This window comes from Tachyglossus aculeatus, chromosome X4 (genome assembly GCF_015852505.1).
Source record: "Tachyglossus aculeatus isolate mTacAcu1 chromosome X4, mTacAcu1.pri, whole genome shotgun sequence".
In the NCBI taxonomy this organism is placed as follows: domain Eukaryota; kingdom Metazoa; phylum Chordata; class Mammalia; order Monotremata; family Tachyglossidae; genus Tachyglossus; species Tachyglossus aculeatus.
Window position 1 is genome coordinate 13213870 of NC_052098.1, and position 21555 is coordinate 13235424.

The window sequence follows — 21555 nt, forward strand, 5'->3', positions numbered from 1 at the left end:
TTTACTTGTACATTTCTATCCTACTTATTTTATTTTGTTGGTATGTTTGGTTCTGTTCTCTGTCTCCCCCTTTTAGACTGTGAGCCCACTGTTGGGTAGGGACTGTCTCTATGTGATGCCAATTTGTACTTCCCAAGCGCTTAGTACAGTGCTCTGCACATAGTAAGTGCTCAATAAATACGATTGAATGATTGATTGATTGATTGATTCCCCTTTTTTTGGTTGCTCCTAAGGGCCTAGTACAGTGTTCTGCACGCTATAGGTACTCAGTAAACGCTGATATTGATGGTGGGGGAAAGTTTAATTTTAAAATCCAATTTCTACAATAGAAAGTCTGGGAACACTGAACTCCATCTGTGTTTAGAATAGGAAAAAGTCATTATTAATCTGGAGTATGGCACGTTTTCGCATATTCCCCTAAAATCACTTCAGTATCAAAAACAAGAGCCCTTTCTTTGTTGCCTTCCTTGGCCAGCAACCACACAACGATTATGGGGTATACTTTTAACAAAAGAGCGGTCACTCCCTTTAAGTAAAAACTGGTGGAAAAATCGAAGGAAAACTGGTTTTACTAGACAGACTTACATCAGTTGATTCCGTTGACCGTGCACGGTCTGTTGGTTTAAAGGCATATTATAATCGGTGGCAACCAAAAAGCATCTTGCCCTGCTCGGTGGGTAGATAGATGGAGTCAAATCTGAGTTACAAACAAAATGTACGTGTTGCTGGAACTGCTCCAGATCAAAAGTGGATCTTGATGGAAATAAAAACATACGTAAATACAAAATGTATGGACCAATGTAGACTAAAATGCAACTGCGTCGTTTTATTTAAAATTTTGGTAATGAAATGACTATAGATTAGTAAATGTAGGCAAAAATCTGGGTATGCACCGTGCAATTCAGTTAGCAACGATTGGGGTTGTTTCTGTCATTACAATTCTAAAAATTGGCTGAGCATCAGCTGAAGAACATGAAAAGACAATAAGAAAACCTGAACAGGACTTTTTTTTTTCCCCTGTGTACAAAACCCAATAAACTATCTGGCACAGCGTCTTCATTTTTTGAAAGGAAGGAGAGGAAGGTAAACATTTTGCCAAATCACCCCAAACCCGGCATCTACAGTTCTTCGTCACGCTACCTCCGGTGTGGAAAGTATGTGGCATTTTCCAGCAACTATCTGCAATTCCTCTGCCCATTTTGGTATGAGGTTTGCTTCTCTTTTCCAGCATTTCCGTTTCTCTTTTAACCATTTGGTACCTTCCCTCGCTGAAACCATTTCCAGTAGCCCGCTGGTGTTCATTCATTCATCCAATCGTATTTACTGAGCGCTTACTGTGTGCAGAGCACCGTACTAAGCGCTTGGGAAGTACAAGTTGGCAACATAGGGAGACGGTCCCGACCCAACAGTGGGCTCACAGTCTAGAAGGGGCAGACTGAGGTACACCTTACACTCTCTACAATACTAAGAAACCATGATAGTAAAATGTCTCTGTGATATTTCCCTCGGCGGTGGCTTTCGAAATCAAACTGTCCTAAATTTGCCCCCAATTCAAAAAGCCTGCAAGCGCAAGGGGAAAACGAGGAGATCCCAAATGAATGCAAGAAGGTAGACGCTTCACTCCTTGACTGAAAAAAGAAACGTGCTACGGTCCTGCTGGCACAATATCCTAAAGCTGAACATCTTACCGGAATCAAAGACCTGGCTTCTTGAGAGAACTCCCGTTTCTTCTCTAATTCGGCATAAATAAAATGCAATGAGGAAGCTGCGCTGAACGGCTATTTCAAGCTCCGGTTCTCGTTCCACCCAGCTTCCCTTTGCTCCGTGAAGTCTACCGGATGGACTGGTACTTGACGTTCAGGTAGGAAATGACACCGTCACTGAAAACGAATTACGACTAGATGAATACCGTGTGGAAAGGATTAGTCATTTTAATACCAGTTGAGCACAAAAATGTCCAACTAGCATTTTATCTGGAAAATAACCCGTTCTATAGAAAAAACCAGGAAAGCGGTTTTCCACCAAAGTTGATCCTAGAGTCGTAGTCGTGTCCGTGTAGTCCTGCATCCTAATTATGGTCCAAATGGTGACTTTCAGCTGTGTTCGCTCACGACTGAGCCGTGTGATTATGTTGCCAATTTGTACTTCCCAAGCGCTTAGTACAGTGCTCTGCACACAGTAAGCGCTCAATAAATACGATTGATGATGATGGTGTGATCGCCCAGCCAAGATTCACCATTCCGACAATGGGTTATCGCCCAGAATAGTTGACGCGCTGCCCACGTAGTCCGGCAGTCATTCAATTCATTCAATCGTATTTATCGAGCGCTTACTGTGTGCAGAGCACTGCGCGCTAAGCGCTTATCCATCAGTGGTATTTACCGAGCACTTACTGTGCACAGAGCACCGCACTAAGCGCTTGGGAGAGTACAACAGAGTGGGTAGACATGTTCCCTGCCCACGGGGAGCTTAGGGTCTACAGGGGGAGACGGACATTAATATAAAGAAATAAATGGATATGGCCGGAAGTGCTGGGGGGTGGGGTAAATATCAAGTACAGAAGCAGCGTGGCTCAGTGGAAAGAGCACAGGCTTTGGAGTCAGAGGTCATGGGTTCGAATCCTGACTTCACCACATGTCTGCTGTGTGATCTTGGGCAAGTCACTTAACTTCTCTGGGCCTCAGTTACCTCATCTGTAAAATGGGGACTAAGACTGTGAGCCCCACGTGGGACAACCTGATCACCCTGTATCCTCCCCAGAGCTTAGAACAGTGCTTTGCACACAGTAAGCGCTTAACAAATGCCAATTATTATTATTAAGTACTTAGAGGGGACGGAGCCAAGCGCATAAGCGATGCAGACGGGAGAGGGAGTAGGGAAAATGAGGACTTGGTCGGGGAAGGTGTGGATTTTAAGCAGGCTTTGAAGGTGGGGAGAGTGGTGATCCGTCCTATAAGAAGGGGCAGGGGGTGAGACGGAGAGACTGAGGTACAATAAGTTGGTGTTGGAGGAATGAAGCGCTAGACTGTAAGCTCGTTGTGGGCAGGGAACGTGTCTACCAACTCTGTTGTCCGGTACTCTCCAAAGCGCTTAGTCCAGTGCTCTGCGCACAGTTAGCACTCGGTAAATATGACTGACCGATCACTTGATCGACTGAAGAGTGCACGATGGCTCCTAGTAGGGAATCAGATAGAAGGGGGAAGAGCTGATGGAGGGCTTTGCAGCCGACGGTAAGGAGTTTCCGTTTGACGTGGAAGTGGTTCACCAGAGGTTCTTGACGAGTGGGGAGGCCTGGACTGGATACCTTTTTTTCAGAAAAATGACGCAGGCAGCAGAGAGAAGTACGGACTGGAGTGGGAAGAGGCAGAAGGCAGGGCGGTTAGTGGGGAGGCTGATGCAGTCATTTCAAAACCCAAAACGGGAACTTTGCTTTTCCCGCGAATGGAAATTTAGACAACAGCATCTGAATACCTGAAAATAACAGCTACGAACAGGCAAAAGTAGCAGCAGCGGCCCGTAGCATTTTGTTAGGGAATATTAATTCACGCACCGCAAGCCTGCATGGACAGAGCACTGCCGTGTCAAGGGAAATGGTTGTGTGCTTGTGTAAAGCATCAGAACGGGTGAGTATTTCTCGCAGAGTGAGCTCTCCCTAACATAGGGCTTTGCAAAAACGTAATGCCAAGGTTAGATGAGAATTGGGTGATTCACTGTTTCCTTTTATCATTTTAAAATACATCTCCTCCAGGAGGCCTTCCCAGACTGAGCCCCTTCCTTCCTCTCCCCCCATCCCCCTCTCCATCCCCCCATCTTACCTCCTTCCCTTCCCCACAGCACCTGTATATATGTATATATGTTTGTACATATTTATTACTCTATTTTACTTGTACATATCTATTCTATTTATTTTATTTTGTATGTTTGGTTTTGTTCCCTGTCTCCCCCTTTTAGACTGTGAGCCCACTGTTGGGTAGGGACTGTCTCTATATGTTGCCAATTTGTACTTCCCAAGCGCTTAGTACAGTGCTCTGCACATAGTAAGCGCTCAATACGATTGATGATGATGATGATCTCTATTCTTTTGGTCTTTTTTTTGAATCTTGGGACTGCATTAATACATTTTACGTTATTTCCCTTGGGAAACTTATATTCCATTTAGCCCTTTCTGGCTTAACCCTCTGTTTTCACGGAACCAATAGAGAGCGTTAACTGGGCTGTAGCAGCACTGAGGCATGCACCCAGAAGGCACTCAATAAATACTATTCAAAGAAATTTACAACACCCTACACTTCACAAGAAGGCCACGGTAAACCACTTCCGTATCTTGACCGAGAAAACTCTCTGGATCCACTAGCGGAACGACCGCGGATGGAGGTGGGCCGTTCTGGGAGAGATGTGTCCGAGCAGTCGCTACGGGTCGGAGGCGACTCGGCAGCAGACGATAAGACACTTCACAAAATGGAGCTCCCTCTTTTCTTCACCAAAGCTCTACTAGAAACCCACCTCCCGCATGAAGTCTTCCGAGGTTAACGCCCCTTTACCTGAAGCCCCCTCCAGCTGCCGCAACACCTCTTTATAGCGCTGTAAATTGTGGCATATAGTTTTGTTTCTACTTTAATGTCTGCCTGCCCCTCTAGACTGTAAGCTCCTTGTGGGCCGGGAACACGTCTACCGACTCGGTTATACTGCACTCTCCCAAGTGCTCAGTGCAGGGCTCGCTACACAGTGAGGGCTCAATAAATATGATGGATTGTTGTTTGTACTTAGAGATTTCGGGCACTGGCATTTTAATATAATAAATAATAATAACGGGATGGTCCCGTTTTTATCTTTTGACCCACCTCACTTATTAAATTGTAAATTCCCTGAAGGCAAGGCTTATGTTTTCTACGTTCTCTGAGGCATTCATTAAATATTGCTGCTCCTGACTCCGATAATGATGACAAACTCTGAGTCTTAACTGGACTATCAGCCCAGTATGGTAACTAAACAATCAGGCTCCTGCATTTTTTGTGAAATTCACTAAATGTTAACTTCTGTGGCAACGCAGATTATAAACACAGAATTGGTTCTGTGGACACTAGAATTGATCGATGAAATTCTGCCCTGGGTGCTTATTGCAGCCAATATTTTATCCTCCGTGAGCCTAGTGAGAGAAGATTTTCAATTTACCATCAAAATTGATAGGGACCTATTTATCTTCTCAAAAATCCCTATACGAGCACACACACAAGCACGTTGATTCCAATTCTACCCCCTGCCCCTATAGGGTGAAAATCCACGCCATTCATTCTCCCATTTTTGCAGATCCCCCCGACTCACGGTGTACCACACACAGCGTGGCTCAGTGGAAAGAGCCCGGGCTCTGGAGTCAGAGGTCACGGGTTCGAATCCCGACTCCACCACGTCTGCTGTGTGACCTTGGGCAAGTCACTTAACTTCTCTGCGCCTGAGTTCCCTCATCTGTAAAATGGGGATTAAGACTGTGAGCCCCACGTGGGACAACTTGATCACCTTGTATCCCCCCCAGCGCTTAGAACAGTGCTCTGCACATAGTAAGCGCTTAATAAATGCCATCATTATTATTATTATTATTGTTATGTCCGACACCGTGTACACGCGGCACAACTCTCTCTTCCCAAACGGCACCGCACTGCTTCCTGACAGATGCACAGTTTTGGAAGAACATTTCATATTTCTGCCATCACATTCTATCCAAAATGTGTAGTGAAAACAAGTGTTCTGGCAGAACTGGGTGTACTAAAGTACGGGGAGACTGAAAAAAGAGGGAAAAAAAGATGTACGCCCCTGCCCCTCGGGCCTAGCAAGTACAAGATTGTTATGCTATCAGTAAACCAATCAATAGCATTTATTGAGCGCTTACTGTCGGCAGAGCATGTGCTAAGCGCTTGGGAGAGTGCAACAGAGTCGGCCGACACGTTCCCTGTCCACGAAGAGGGGAAGACGGACATTAACAGACACAAGACAGACGTATAGCTGAATAAATTACAGATCTATACGTTAAGTGCAGCGGGGCTGAAGGTGGGATGAATATCTAGGCCTTAAAGGGTACAGATCCAAGCGCACGAGGGGAAATGAGGGCTCAGGCAGGGAAGGCCTCTTGGAGGAGCAGTGATTTTATTAATAAATATGATCTCTGATGATAATGTTTGTACATATTTATTACTCTATTTATTTATTTCTTTTACTTGTACATATCTATTCTATTTATTTCATTTTGTTAGTATGTTGGGTAGGGACTGTCTCTATATGTTGCCAACTTGTACTTCCCAAGCGCTTAGTACAGTGCTCTGCACACAGTAAGCGCTCAATAAATACGATTGACTGATTGATTGATTAAGGCTTTGAAGGTGGGGAGGGTGGTAGCCTGTCAGATGCGAAAGCGGGAGGGAGTTCCAGGCCAGAGAGAGCACGGGAGCAAGCGGTTGCGGGGGGAGACAGAGGAGCAAGCTCGCGTTGGAGAAGCGAGCTGTGCGGGCTGGGCTGTAGTGGGAAATCAGCTAGGTGAGGTGGAAGGGGGGAAGCCATCGAGCGCTTTAATGCGGACAGCAAGGCATTTCTGCTTGATTCTAGACTGTGAGCCCGCTGTTGGGTAGGGACCATCTCTATATGTTGCCAAATTGTACTTCCCAAGCGCTTAGTACAGTGCTCTGCACGCAGTAAGCGCTCAATAAATAACGATTGACTGATTGATTGATGAGGAGGTGGCTGAGCAACCGCTGGATGTTCCTGAGGGAAGGGGTGGGCTGAAGGTTATTTTAGAAAAAAAAATGATCTGGCAGTAGTGTGAAGCACGGCCTGGAGTGGAGAGGGACAGGAGGCGGGCGGGTCAGCGATAAGTCACTTAACTTCTCCGGGCCTCAGTTACCTCATCTGTAAAATGGGGATTAAGACTGTAAGCCCCCCGTGGGACAACCGGATCACCTTGTAACCTCCCCAGGGCTTAGAACAGTGCTTTGCACATGCCATTATTATTATTATTATTATTATAAGTTATTATTATTATTATTGTTGGGTAGGGACTGTCTCTATGTGTTGCCAATTTGTACTTCCCAAGCGCTTAGTACAGTGCTCTGCCCATAGTAAGCGCTCAATAAATACGATTGATTGATTGATTGATAAGTGCTTGGATCAGGATGGTAGATTTGGATGGAGAGGAAGGGGTGGGTGTTAGGTACAAACAGGGAGCCCGTTGTTGGGGAGGGACCGTCAATATATGTTGCCGACTTGTACTTCCCAAGCCTTGGTACGGTGCTCTGCACACAGTAAGCGCTCAATAAATATGATTGATTGAATGAACGAACGGATAATGCTGAGCACGTGGGCTGAATGAGGAAGATGAGTCGAGGACAATGCCGAGAATACAGACTTTAGGGACGGGGAGGACAGTGGTGTTCTCTACAGGGTGAGGGCAGGGTTTGGGTGCAAATATGAGTTCTGTTTTGATGTGTTAATTATGAGGTACAAGTGGGTGATCTGAGTAGAGAAGGGAAACAGCAGGGTCTAGTGGCAAGAGCGCGGGCTTGGGAGCCAGGGGCCGTGGGTTCTAATGCCGGCTCCGCCACTTGTCTGCTGTGTGACCTTGGGCAAGCCGCTTCACTTTTCGGGGCCTCAGTTACCTCATCTGTAAAATGGGGACTGAGATGGTGAGCCCCATGTGGGACAGGGACTGTGTCCAACCTGATCGCCTTGTACGCACCCCAGCACTTAGAACGGGGCTTGGCACATAGTAAGCGCTTAACAAGTACCATCATCATCATCATTATTATTATTATTATTATTATTATTATTATTATTATTATCAGAGATGTCCTGTAAAGCAAGAGGAAATGCGAGATTGCAGGGGAGAGAGATCAGGGCTGGTAAAAGGTAGATCTGATAATCATCCGCACTTAGATGCAAGTTGAAGCCGTGGGAGCAAATGCGTTTTCCAAGGGAGTGGGTATAGGGGGAGAAAGGAAGGGGACCCAGACTGAGCTTTGAGGACCTCCCGCTGTCACAGGGCGGGAAGCAGAGCTTAGAACGGTGCTTTGCACGTAGTAAGCGCTTAATAAATGCCATTATTATTATTATTATTATAAGCAGAGGAACCTGCGAAGGAGATTGAGAAGGAACGGCCGGACAGACAGGAGAAGCGGGATTGGACGGTGTCAGTAAAGCCTAGGTTAGATGATGTTTTTAGGAGTAGGGGGTGGTCCACAGGGTGGAAGGCAGCTGAGAGGTCGGGGACGATTAGGATGGAGTAGAGGCTGTCGGATTTGTCAAGAAGGAGGTCACTGGAGTGAAAGGGGTGGATACCAGATTGGAGGCGGTCAAGGAGAGAATCGGAGGAGAGGAAGTGGAAGCAGCGGGTGTAGACTACTCGCTCGAGGAGTTTGGACAGGAATGGCAGGAGGGAGATGGGAGTGATAACGGGATGCAGCTGTGGGGGTCAGGGAGGGTTCTTTTAGGATATGGCGGCCATAGGCATGTTCGAGTTGAAAGCAGTGGGGGTGGGATGACTGGAAAGTGGCGGTCAGAGAGGGAATAAGGAAGGGGGTAAGTGTTTTGAAAAAATTCCAAAGGGTGGGATCAGGAGTGCAGGTGGAGGGGGAGGCTCCGCCCTTTGGTTGGGAACCACTATAAAGGTGCGGAACCTTGTCTGGGGCACGTGCTTGGAAGCGCTTCCAGGCACAAATTCCCTTTCCACACATCCCCGTACAAAAGGTCAGTGGCATCCATCCCAGTTTGGGGGGGAGAAACCTGAACGACAAAGACAGTCGGTGGTCTGCACAAGCCTACAAGAGACATCAGTTTAGACTGTGAGCCCACCGTTGGGTAGGGACTGTCTCTGTATGTTGCCAACTTGTACTTCCCAAGCGCTTAGTACAGTGCTCTGCACACAGTAAGCGCTCAATAAATACGATTGATTGATTGAGCATGCTACTAAGCATTTCTCACTTTTAGAACTCAGGCGACAGCAGGGTTCGCGTGGGGAAAGTGCGCCTTTTAAACTGAGCTTTCCCACCCAAAACACCTATTTTTGACCATCCATTCACCGGGGGCAAAACAAATTTGACACCACATCGATAGTCGTGCCGAGAAGGATAATGGTTTAATACCTGCTTCCAGATTTGCCCCCTAACCCACGATCATCAGAATGGACACCTCTTGGCAAAGAGCGCTTTGGGCTTTTCCACTTTCCAGCTCCATTTCTGTCCGTGGCCACCCTTGGGTACCTCAGGACAGGATCACCACCACCCAGGTAGACAACTATGCCCAGATTCGCTTTTAAGTGAGGGTTAAGAAGCCCGTCACCCAAGTCCCCACCGCTACCGACCCTGTGCTCGAAGTAAACTGCAAGGCAAACTCCATTTACAAACAATAATAATAACAACGATGGCATTTTTAAGCACTTACTATGTGCCGAGCACTGTTCTAAGCGCTGGGGTAGATTCAAGGTCATCAGGTTGTCCCCCGTGGGGGGATAATCCCCATTTTCCAGGTGCAGAAACTGAGGCACAGAGAAGTTGTGACCCATGAGATGTAAAGGTACCATTTTGAATAATTCAAAGAGGTTCTGATTGCCCCATACATCTATCGACTTCCTTTGCATCCTTTCGATCGTAATTACTGAACGCTGTGGGCAAAGTACTGTACTAAGCGCTCGCAAGAGTACGACATTACAGTGCATTTTCAAGCAGCTCAATATATTTTAATTGTGGTGTTGGTTAAGTGCTATGACCCAAGCACCGTTCTAAGCATTGGAGTAGATACAAAATAATAATAATAATAATAATGATGGCATTTATTAAGCGCTTACTATGTGCAAAGCACTGTTCTAAGCGCTGGGGGGATACAAGGTGATCAGGTTGTCCCAGGTGGGGCTCACAGTCTTCATCCCCATTTTACAGATGAGGTAACTGAGGCCCCGAGAAGTCAAGTGACTTGCCCAAAGTCACACAGCTGACAAGTGGCGGAGCCGGGATTTGAACCCATGACCTCTGACTCCAAAGCCCGGGCTCTTTCCACTGAGCCACACTGCTTCTGTGATCCCACACGGGGCTCACAGCCTAAGCAGAAGGGAGAATGGGTGCTGAATCTCCATTTTACAAAGGAGGAAACTGAGGCACAGAGCAGTGAAGTGACTTGCCCGAGGTCACACCACAGACAAGTCGGCGGAGCTCAAATTAGATAGAACCCAGGTCCTCTGACTCTTAGGCCCCAACTCTTTCCACTAAGCCCCACTGCTCAGCGCTTATGTTCCGATCTTTAAATTACATATTATAAATTACTTATTGTCTTGCTCCCCGCAGGGAATGCACCTGCTAATTCTGTTTTATTGTACTCTCCCAAGTGCTTAGTACAGTGCTCTGCACATAGTAAGTGCTCAATAAATACCAGTGATTGATCGATTATTGACTATTGCCCACCAGCACACTACTGACCTCACAAAGCCTGGCGAGTGCACAGTTGCGTTGTGTAATTGCACTGCTTTTCACGCGGGTGCAAATAAGGTCTGAGAGGGTGCAAAGTGGTTTTGCTAGACGGGAAAGACGTCTTGCGGCTTCTTTGGGGAAATTGTATTCCTGCATTCCCTAAATTCACTAATACCCAAACACTGTAAACTAAGAAAACAGACTGGAAAATGTTTCAATATCTGTCCGTACCTTTTCAAAATATTTATTACCCTTTAGGGAAAAAAAAATTCCATTTAGCGTAAAAAAGCCCACATTTTTATTTCAGGATTGATCACATTTCGTTAGCACACTGCTCTCTCTGTACGCAGTAAGTACTCGATAAATACTACCGATTGATTGTGCTACGCTACCCTCCCTAGCATTGTTGAATGCTTATGGGTTGTGATGCTAGATTGAGAAATATGAATAATATTTGCTTTCATTTCAAATTTGTGCCCAGATCTGGGGAAACAGGATGGGAGCAGATGGCTCTGCTTGGGCCAAACGGGAAACGGGCACACGGAGGCTCCATCATCATCATCATCATCAATCTTATTTATTGAGCGCTTACTGTGTGCAGAGCACTGTGCTAAGCGCTTGGGAAGTACAAGTTGGCAACATATAGAGACGGTCCCTACCCAACAGTGGGCTCACAGTCTAAAAGGGGGAGACAGAGAACAAAACCAAACATACTAACAAAATAAAATAAATAGAATAGATATGTACAAGTAAAATAGAGTAATAAATATGTACAAGCATATACACAGGCCCTCAACTGACGGAAACCCAGATGGGAACCGCCGCGGCAAATCCTCCCTTCGCTGTTCTGAGAACAAGGCGAAGAACGTCTGCGCTAAGACCTGAGATTGAGCTTTCTTTTGGGCAAAAGGATGTTTGTTTCGCCCGTTAGTCCCACCTGGTACGCCAGGTTGTAAAAAGGTCAGAAATCAGACTGTGAATAGGGATGTGCAATTCCATCCATCTGTGGGAAAAGTTTCCCAACGTTCATTTGGTTGCCCGGAGAGGTGGCCTGAGAGCGGTTACCCATCTCTCCAGGCCAGCGTTTGCAATTAATGATCTGTGGTGACCACCTGTCAGATCAGTGCTGTTTCCACTGTGTAACCAGACTCCCAGCTACAAAAGATAATGAAATTCTTCCGCCAAGAATAACTTGGAAAACGCAGTGGTATTTTTTAATTAGCCAGTTCGGGGAGTAGTTATTTTCTGTTGCTTGTGAGCGCAAGCGTAAAACATGATTTTCGCCTCTTGGTAGCCAGTGACGTAGAAGACTCGGCCAAAGGTCCTGCTGCCGCGGATACTGGTGAGTTCCCAGGACCCTCTGGCTCAATTAATCTGGAGTTGTTGTGCCCCAATTTGCGGTTTTCACAAGAGTCACACCTATATTGCAAAATAATATCACGAAAAGCCTAAAAATTCTAAGTGTATTCACATTTTGTTTCTGAGATGGGTACATCAGATTCATGTTTTGTTTCCAAGTCGGGTACGTCAGATTCACATTCCGTTTCCTAGCAGGGTACGTCAGATACAAATTTACTCACAGGCCCAGCCAAAATTTTGCTACTTCTGCATGTGAAAAAACATTGAGTTTCTCGGGGGCACATCCGTTTCCCGATCTGTCCCCTTCTGTCTATCCTCGACTGAGCCCATTATCTTTCCAGACTCTCCTTCTCTGAGGGGGACCATGGCGTGGGTCTGTCGGGTCTTCTGGGTGACAGAGTTACTAATGAGGAGGAGGAAGGAAGCGAAGAGGATGACACGGGGAAGCGTTCAAATATTTTAAAAGTTCATTAAAACCAATCACGTCTACAGATGCAGAGGTGAAACTAGCATCAGAGCACTTCTCTGATCCTCTTCCTCCGCCCCAACGTCCGATCAATCAATCAATCGTATTTACTGAGCGCTTACTGTGGGCAGAGCACTGTACTAAGCGCTTGGGAGAGTACGACAGAGTCAGTAGACACATTCCCTGCCGGCAATGGGTTCGCGGTGTGAAACCAATCGCCGGAAAGACTCTTCGATCTTCGCATTCTGTTTCTGTAAAAGTACACTCCCTTAACTCCACTCTCTCCATCAACCTCAACTCCTTTGCCCCTCATCCCTTCGCTGCTCTCGCAGCTCCAATCCACCGCCGTGGACCACCGCCTCAACCTGCATCTTTCGCTCCAGTGCCCGGGCAGCTGAAGGCAATCAATCAATCAATCGTATTTATTGAGCGCTTACTGTGTGCAGAGCACTGGACTAAGCGCTTGGGAAGTACAAATTGGCAACATATAGAGACAGTCCCTACCCAACAGTGGGCTCACAGTCTAAAAGGCAGTTGGCAGGAATCCAGGCTACCAATTCACATTCTCGTGCTCTAACTCGGCTCTGGCTTCTGCTCCGCAACTCTTCCAGTCCTCCCTCATTGACTCACACACCCAGAGCCCCCACCAGATCTTCGAAAACGGCAACTCCTTTCCGAAGTCCCAAATCTCCCCGTCACCTTCCTCCCGAATCTTGGTTCCTCACCACCTACTGTGTCCGTTGGCTCCTCCTCCGCCTTTCATCCTGTTACCGTGGGCATCCCCCAAGCTTCTCGCTTTCCACTCCCTCTCCCAGGGAGCTCATCCGCTCAAACGGCTTCGGAGAGGGGCAGTGTCAGGCTTGTTAGTTGGTTTCTACCCGAGCGCTTGACACGTAGTACGCGGTTAACAGAAACCGCAATTATTACTACTGTCACTACCTCTTTAGCCCTGACCTCTCCTCTGACCTACAATCCCGCATCCCCTCTTGCCTCCAGGACACCTTGGGTGTCTTGCCGGCACCTCAAACTCAGCACGTCTAAAAAGGAACCCCTCCTCATGCCCCTAAAAACCACTTCTTCCCCTAACGTTTTAATCTCAAGTTGACAACACGCCATCGTCCTCATCCAGGAAGCCTGGAACCATGGTGTCACCCTCGACTCTTTGCTGTCACTCAACTCTCCCGTTTGGTCTACTGCCAGATCCTGCCAGTGCTTCCTGGATGACATCTCCTGGATCTACTTCTTCCTCTTCAATCAATCAATCAATGGCATTTAGTGAGTGCTTACTGTGTACAGAGCACTGCATTAAGTGCTTGGGAGAGTACACTACAACAGAATTGGTAGAAGTGATCCCTCCACTCGGACTGCTACCATCCTGGCATTAGCTCTGGTTTAAAAAAAAAAGAAAGAAAGAAAAAAACCATATCCCTCCTAAAATTCCATCTCCTCCAAGTGTTCTCCAATTGATTTCCCAGCACCCCGAGACACAGTCATCCCCTCAACCAACTCTAGCACTTAGGAACTTATTTAGTCCCTCCTTGGCCCTCATACACATAATGTGTACTCAGTTATTTATTTTGATCGCTCTAGTGGTAAATACTTGTATGCTTGTCAAGCACAGGTCAGAGGACCTGAGATCTAATCCTGGCTCTACCTGGCACTGCTGTGTAACCTTGGGCAAGCCACTTCACTTCTCTGGGCCGCAGTTACCTCATCCGTAAAAAGGAGGATTCGGACTGCGAGCCCCATGGGGGACACGGACCGTGTCCAACTTGATTAGCTTGGATCTACCCCAGCACATAGTACCACGCCTTGCACATAGTAAGCACTTAACAAATGCCTTAAAAAAAAAAGATCGATTCTGGGTGTAGTTCACGCAGGCGACACCCGAAGCATATGGGAGAGGAACTTCCTTCACTGCAAGGTCACTATCAGTAGTTTTCATTGAACAAGAACTTCCATTTCTATACGGCCACCCTAAAATACGGGCTGCCAATTTGCTGCCTGCATTCAGACTCCAGAAGACAGTAAGTATTTAAGGGGGTACGTTACGACTGGCATCATAGCGTCCTAATGCTTACCGAGCCATGAATCAGTTCGATCACTTGCCAGGGTTTTGTGACTTCTGAAGAATTCCCACAAAAACCGCAAGGAACATCTAAAGCCTCCAAAGAGAAATAAGCCCATAAATAATCAAAGAAGTACACTCCTTGAACTGTACTTTCAACTGGACCCTAATTTCCTTTTTGTCATTACAATATTTTTTTTCTAAAGCAATCGACAGATGAGTGCCGCCTTCCCATAATGGGCAAGTTCCAGTGCTACATCTACTCCTGCTGTATCCCAACACCTTACAACTTAGAGAATATATACCTCGTCTGCTACATGACCTTGGGCAAGTTGCTTGACTTCTCTGTGCCTCAGTTACCCCATCTGTACAATGGGGATTAAATCCTACTCCCTCCTACTTAGACCGTGAGCCCCGTGTGGGACAGGGACTTGTCCAACCCGATTCGTTTGGAACTCCGAACTGCTTAAGACAGTGCTTGGCACACAGTAAGTGCTTAACAGGTACTATATTAATAATCGTTATTATTACTATCATTGTAACCCTGTGATTGGAAAGGAAGCAAATGGAAGTTAGTACTAGCAAAAAGAGACCTTGGGCAAGTCGCTCAACTTCTCTGTGCCTCAGTTCCCTCATCTGTAAAATGGGAATTAAGACTGTGTCCAACCTGATGATCTTGTACCTATCCCAGCACTTAGTACAGTGCCTGGCATCTAGTAAGCGTGAAACAAATACCATTTTAAAAAGAGAGAGAGAACTGACGAAGATAGGAAAGACAAGAATCGGAGCCCCAGGCCGCTAAAAGTGTATAAGAAAACGGGAAGGGAAGCAGCGTGGCTTAGTGGCAAGAGCATGGGCTTGGGAGTCGGAGGTTGTGGGTTCCAATCCCGGTTCCGCCACTTGTAAGCTGTGTGACTTTGGGCTAGTCACTTCCCTTCTCTGGGCCTCAGATCCCTCATCTGGAAAATGAACCCCACGTGGGACAAGCTGATGACCCTGTATCGACCCCAGCGCTTAGAACGGTGCTTGGCACATAGTAAGCGCTTGACAAATACCATCGTCATCGTAAGAAAAACCGCGGAAAAAAATTCTAACTCAGGGGAAGTAAAACCGATGTTTTAAACCGTAGAAGGAATCCGATTCTGTACGTGCCGGGAGAGGCCGAACTTGGAAGTAGAACCCTGCAAAGAAGAACTGAAAACAAAAGAGCAAGCTTAAATGGAAGAGAAATAAATGCCTCTTCCTCCACCCCCTGCAGAGAAATTATGGAAAACGTTCTCGGAAGAATGGGTCTGATTTTGTACATGCCGGGAGAGGCCGAACTTGGACGTAGAACTCCACAGAGCGGAAGTGATAAACGAAAGAGTAAGCTTAAACGGAAGAGACGTAAATGCCTCTTTCTGCACCCCCGGCAGAGAAATTAAGGAAAAAGCTCTCGGTACGACAGGGAAAACACTTCACTAAGGCTCTTACGTGCTCGGGGACCCTTTTCCCCCTGAACCTGCCAAAGATCAAACTTTCCGTGCAGAAGGGGCCCAGGGGTGGAGGGAATTTATCGGAGCCCTGGTCCCCCTACGCCCGACCTTCGGTGGGGGGGGCGTGGGCGGAAACACTAGAGGAGTTTGACCTACAGGGAAGAAAATAAAGGAAAACGAGTGTTTTGTTTCTCAACCTGTCCTGCCTCTCCGCTGAGAACTTGTCGTTTCGCTGGGCTCATTCTCGTTTTAGGAAAGAGAACTAAAAAGAGAAAGGGTGGGGAGGCCAGCAGCAGGGAACGCACCTCCCAGCTCTGTTGTCTTGCCCTCTTCCGAGCGCTTAGTACAGTGCTCCTCACACAGTAAGTGCTCAATAAATACCGCCGATTGGGGAGGAGCCAGGGGAACATGAAGAGAAGGAGGAGAGGGAAGGGGAGGAAGGAGCAAGTCACTTTACTTCTCTGCGCCTCAGTTACCTCATCTGTAAAATGGGGATGAAGACTGTGAGCCCCACGTGGGACAACCTGATTACTTTGTATCTACCCCAGTGCTAAGAACAGTGCTTAGCACATGGCAAGTGCTTAGCAAATACCATTATTATTCTTCTGGACTGTGAGCCGGGTGAGGGCAGGGATTGTCTCTCCTTGTTGCTGAATTGTACTTTCCAAGCGCTTAGTACAGTGCTCTGCACACAGTGAGCACTCAATAAATACGATGGAATGAATGAATGAATGTCCCCCCCCGCCTTACCTCCTTCCCTTCCCCACAGCACCTGTATATATGTATATGTTTGTACGTATTTATTACTCTATTTATTTATTTTACTTGTACGTTTCTATTCTATTTATTTTGTTAATATGTTTTGTTTTGTTCTCCGTCTCCCCCTTCTAGACTGTGAGCCCACTGTTGGGTAGGGACCGTCTCTATACGTTGCCAACTTGCACTTCCCAAGCGCTTAGTACAGTGCTCTGCACACAGTAAGCGCTCAATACGATTGATTGATTGATTGACTGCGAGTGCAGAATAATAACGATCATGGTATTTGTTATGCGTTTACTATGCACCAAGCACTGTACTAAGCACTGGGGTGGATATAAGCAGATCGGGTTGGACACGGTCCCTGTCCCACGTGGGAGCTCACGGTCTCAATCCCCATTTACAGATGAGGGGACTGAGGCCCAGAGAATTGGTGACTTACCCAAGGTCACACGGCAGACAGGTGGCGGAGCCGGGATTAGAACTCATGACCTTCAGACTCCCAGGGCCCGGGCTCTATCTGCAGACCCCGAGGAGCGCACGCCCCCTCAGCCCTTATGTCCATAGCCCCAATTTATGTACATCGTCTGTCCCTCTAAACTTTAAGCTCCTTGTGGGCAGGGAAAGCGTCTACCGACCCTGTTCTATCGTGGGTTCTAATTCTGGCTCTGCCGCTTGTCTGCTGGGTGACCTTGGGCGAGTCACTTCGCTTCTCCTCCCCCCTCTGGCCTGTGAGCCCATTTTGGGCAGGGCCAGTCTCTACCTGTTGCCGATCTGTACGTTCCCAAGCGCTTAGCCCAGTGCTGTGCACACAGTAAGCGCCCAGTAAACACGATCGAATGAATGAATGTGCCTCAGTTCCGTCATCTGTAGTGCTTGGCACGTAGTAAGCGCTTAATAAAATGCCATCATCATTATTATTATTATTATTTGGGCTCACAGTCTAGAAGGGCAGTCAGTTGTGTGACCGTGGGCAAGTCACTTCACTTTTCTGGGCCTCAGTTCCCGCATCTGGAAAATGGGGATTGAGGCCGTGAGCCCCCCGTGGGATCGGCTTTTAATAATGATGATGGCATTTATTAAGCGCTTACTATGTGCCAAGCACTGTTAGGAGGCCTTCCCAGACTGAGCCCCTTCCTTCCTCTCCCCCTTGTCCCCCTCTCCATCCCCCCATCTTACCTCCTTCCCTTCCCCACAGCACCTGTATATATGTATATATGTTTGTACATATTTATTACTCTATTTATTTTACTTGTACATATCTATTCTATTTATTTTATTTTGTTAGTACGTTTGGTTTTGTTCTCTGTCTCCCCCTTTTAGACTGTGAGTCCGCTGTTGGGTAGGGACTGTCTCTATGTGTTGCCAACTTGTACTTCCCAAGCGCTTAGTACAGTGCTCTGCACACAGTAAGCGCTCAATAAATACGATTGATTGACTGATTCAAATCCCGGCTCCACCACTTGTCAATCAATCAATCAGTTGTATTTATTGAGCACTTACTGTGTGCAGAGCACTGTACTAAGCGCTTGGGAAGTCCAAGTTGGCAACATATAGAGACGGTCCCAACCCAACAGTGGGCTCACAGTCTAGAAGGGCAGTCAGTTGTGTGACTGTGGGCAAGTCACTTCACTTTTCTGGGCCTCAATTCCCTCATCTGGAAAATGGGGATTGAGACCGTGAGCCCCCCATGGGATCGCCTTGTAATAATAATGATGGCATTTATTACTCAATCAATCAATCGTATTTATTGAGCACTTACTGTGTGCAGAGCACTGTACTAAGCGCTTGGGAAGTACAGGTTGGCAACATATAGAGACAGTCTCTACCCAACAGTGGGCTCACGGTCTAAAAGGGGGAGACAGAGAACAAAACCAAACACACTAACAAAATAAAATAGAATAGATATGTACAAGTAAAATAGAGTAATAAATATGTACAAACATCATCATCATCATCAATCGTATTTATTGAGCGCTTACTGTGTGCAGAGCAGTAAGCGCTCAATAAATACATATATACAGGTGCTGTGGGGAAGGGAAGGAGGTAAGATTAAGCGCTTACTACGTGCCAAGCACTGTTCTAAGGGCTTAGAGCAGTGCTTGGCACGTAGTAAGCGCTTAATACATGCCATCATCATCATTATGGCTCAGTGGAAAGAGCACGGGCTTTGGAGTCAGAGGTCATGGGTTCGAATCCCGACTCCACCACATGTCTGCTGTGTGACCTTAGGCAAGTCACTTAACTTCTCTGAGCCTCAGTCACCTCATCTGTAAAATGGGGATTAAGACTGTGAACCCCACATGGGACAACCTGATCACTTTGCATCCCCCCACTCCAGCTCTTAGAACAGTGCTTTGCACACAGTAAGTGCTTAACAAATGCCAACATTATTATTATTATGGAGTCGGAGATCATGGGTTCAAATCCCGGCCCTGCCAACTGCCAGCTGTGTGACTGTGGGCAAGTCACTTCCCTTCTCGGTGCCTCAGTCACCTCACCTGTGAAATGGGGGTTAAAACCGCGAGTCCCCTGTGGGACAACCTGCTCACCTTGTAACCTCCCCCAGCGCTTAGAACAGTGCTTTACACATAGTAAGCGCTTAACAAATGCCAACATTATTATTATTATGGAGTCGGAGATCATGGGTTCAAATCCCAGCCCTGCCAACTGCCAGCTGTGTGACTGTGGGCAAGTCACTTCACTTCTCGGTGCCTCAGTCACCTCACCTGTGAAATGGGGGTTAAAACCGCGAGCCCCCTGTGGGACAACCTGCTCACCTTGTAACCTCCCCCAGCGCTCAGAACAGTGCTTGGCACATAGTAAGCGCTTAACAAATGCCAACATTATTATTATTATGGAGTCGGAGATCATGGGTTCAAATCCCGGCCCTGCCAACTGCCAGCTGTGTGACTGTGGGCAAGTCACTTCACTTCTCGGTGCCTCAGTCACCTCACCTGTGAAATGGGGGTTAAAACCGCGAGCCCCCTGTGGGACAACCTGCTCACCCTGTACCCTCCCCCAACGCTTAGAACAGTGCTTGGCACGTAGTAAGCGCTTAACAAATGCCAACATTATCATTATTATGGAGTCGGAGATCATGGGTTCAAATCCCGGCCCTGCCAACTGCCAGCTGTGTGACCGTGGGCAAGTCACTTCCCTTCTCGGTGCCTCAGTCACCTCACCTGTGAAATGGGGATTAAAACCGCGAGCCCCCTGTGGGACAACCTGCTCACCTTGTAACCTCCCCCAGCGCTCAGAACAGTGCTTGGCACATAGTAAGCGCTTAACAAATGCCAACATTATTATTATTATGGAGTCGGAGATCATGGGTTCAAATCCCGGCCCTGCCAACTGCCAGCTGTGTGACCGTGGGCAAGTCACTTCCCTTCTCGGTGCCTCAGTCACCTCACCTGTGAAATGGGGGTTAAAACCGTGCGCCCCCTGTGGGACAACCTGCTCACCTTGTAACCTCCCCCAGCGCTCAAAACAGTGCTTGGCACATAGTAAGCGCTTAACAAATGCCAACATTATTATTATTATGGAGTCGGAGATCATGGGTTCAAATCCCGGCCCTGCCAACTGCCAGCTGTGTGACCGTGGGCAAGTCACTTCCCTTCTCGGTGCCTCAGTCACCTCACCTGTGAAATGGGGGTTAAAACCGCGAGCCCCCTGGGGGCCAACTTGATCACCTTGTAACCTCCCCCAGCGCTTAGAACAGTGCTTGGCACATAGTAAGCGCTTAACAAATGCCATCATCATCCTCATCATCATCCTCACAAGGCTCTGCACCCAACCGGCGTTAATACCGAGCCTCACGCTGAGGTGCCGAGGTGGACATACCTTCACTCGGCTCATTCGAGACCCTCGAAAGGGGCCAACTTGGCCGTCCCAAGCGCTTAGCACAGTGCTCTGCACCCAGTAAGCGCTCAATAAATACGACTGATCGGACGGACAGAGCGCCTCAGCCTAGGGGGCGCGCGCGGGGAGGGGGGAGGGGTCGCTCTGAGGTAAAGAAGAGGCGGCGGGATGACCCGGAAGTACTTAGTCCAGTGGGGGGGGGGGGGAAGGGGCGCGCGCGCATACGACTGATTGATTGGACAAAGCGCCTCAGCCTGAGGGGGGCGCGCGCGCATGCGCGCGCGCGATGGCTCTGAAGTGAGGAAGGGCTGACCCGGAAGTACTTAGTCCAGTCGGGAGGCGCGGCGGAGAAGACCCTCAGGCGGGCGGGCGCGCGCGCGCGGGGGCGCGCACCCTCACTCCCTCTCGTCCCCGCCGCTAAAAAAATGGCAGACTGCTCGGAAGAGGTGGCCGTGCTGGTGCAGCGGGTGGTGAAGGACATCAACAACGCTTTTAAGAGGAATCCGCTCATGTGAGTGACGCGCGCGCGCGCGCGCACGCGCGGCGGCATTAGGGCGCGCGCCCCCGACCCCCCCCGCCCCCCGGAGAGGCCCCTCTCGTCACCCCCCCCCAACTTACCTCCTTCCCTTCCCCACAGCACCTGTATATATGCTTGGACATATTACTCTATTTATTGATTTATTTTACTTGTACATATCTGTTTATTTTATAAACAGATATAAACAGAGCTATTATGTTTATATTTATCATCAGATATAAACATATCTATTTATTTTATTTTGTGAGTCTGGTTTTGTTGCCTGTCTCCCCCTTTTAATAATAATAATAATAATAATAATGGTTGTCTGTCTCCCCCTTTTAATAATAATGATACTTCCCAAGCGCTTAGTACAGTGCTCTGCACATAGTAAGCGCTCAATAAATACGATTGATTGATTGATTGATTGATAATGATGATGGTGGTGGTGGTGGTGGTGGTTAAGCGCTTACTCTGGGCTGTTCCAAGCACTGGGGAGGTTACAAGGCGATCCAGTTGCCCCACGGCGGGGCTTACGGTTTTAATCCCTATTTTACAGATGAGGTGACTGAGGCCCAGAGAAGTGGCTTGCCCAAAGTCCCACAGCTGGCGGT

At 47.7% G+C, this 21555-nt stretch overlaps 1 protein-coding gene and 1 long non-coding RNA gene across 2 annotated transcripts in view; one reads left to right on the forward strand and one right to left on the reverse strand.

Moving 5' to 3' along the window:
* Positions 1–218: 218 nt before the first annotated feature.
* On the reverse strand, positions 219–20531 carry LOC119948068. The gene is made up of 3 exons (XR_005456621.1): positions 20407–20531; positions 1689–1880; positions 219–753 (listed from the first exon to the last, which is right to left on the reverse strand). It is a non-coding gene; the product is annotated as an uncharacterized LOC119948068 (long non-coding RNA).
* A 305-nt stretch (positions 20532–20836) lies between these two features.
* PTAR1 (protein prenyltransferase alpha subunit repeat containing 1) overlaps positions 20837–21555 on the forward strand; it is a 59630-nt gene continuing 58911 nt past the window's right edge. The window contains exon 1 of the mRNA XM_038769476.1: positions 20837–20935. Coding sequence (XP_038625404.1) covers positions 20850–20935 — 86 coding nt within the window. The 5' untranslated portion in view covers positions 20837–20849. The remainder of the gene's footprint in view (positions 20936–21555) is intronic.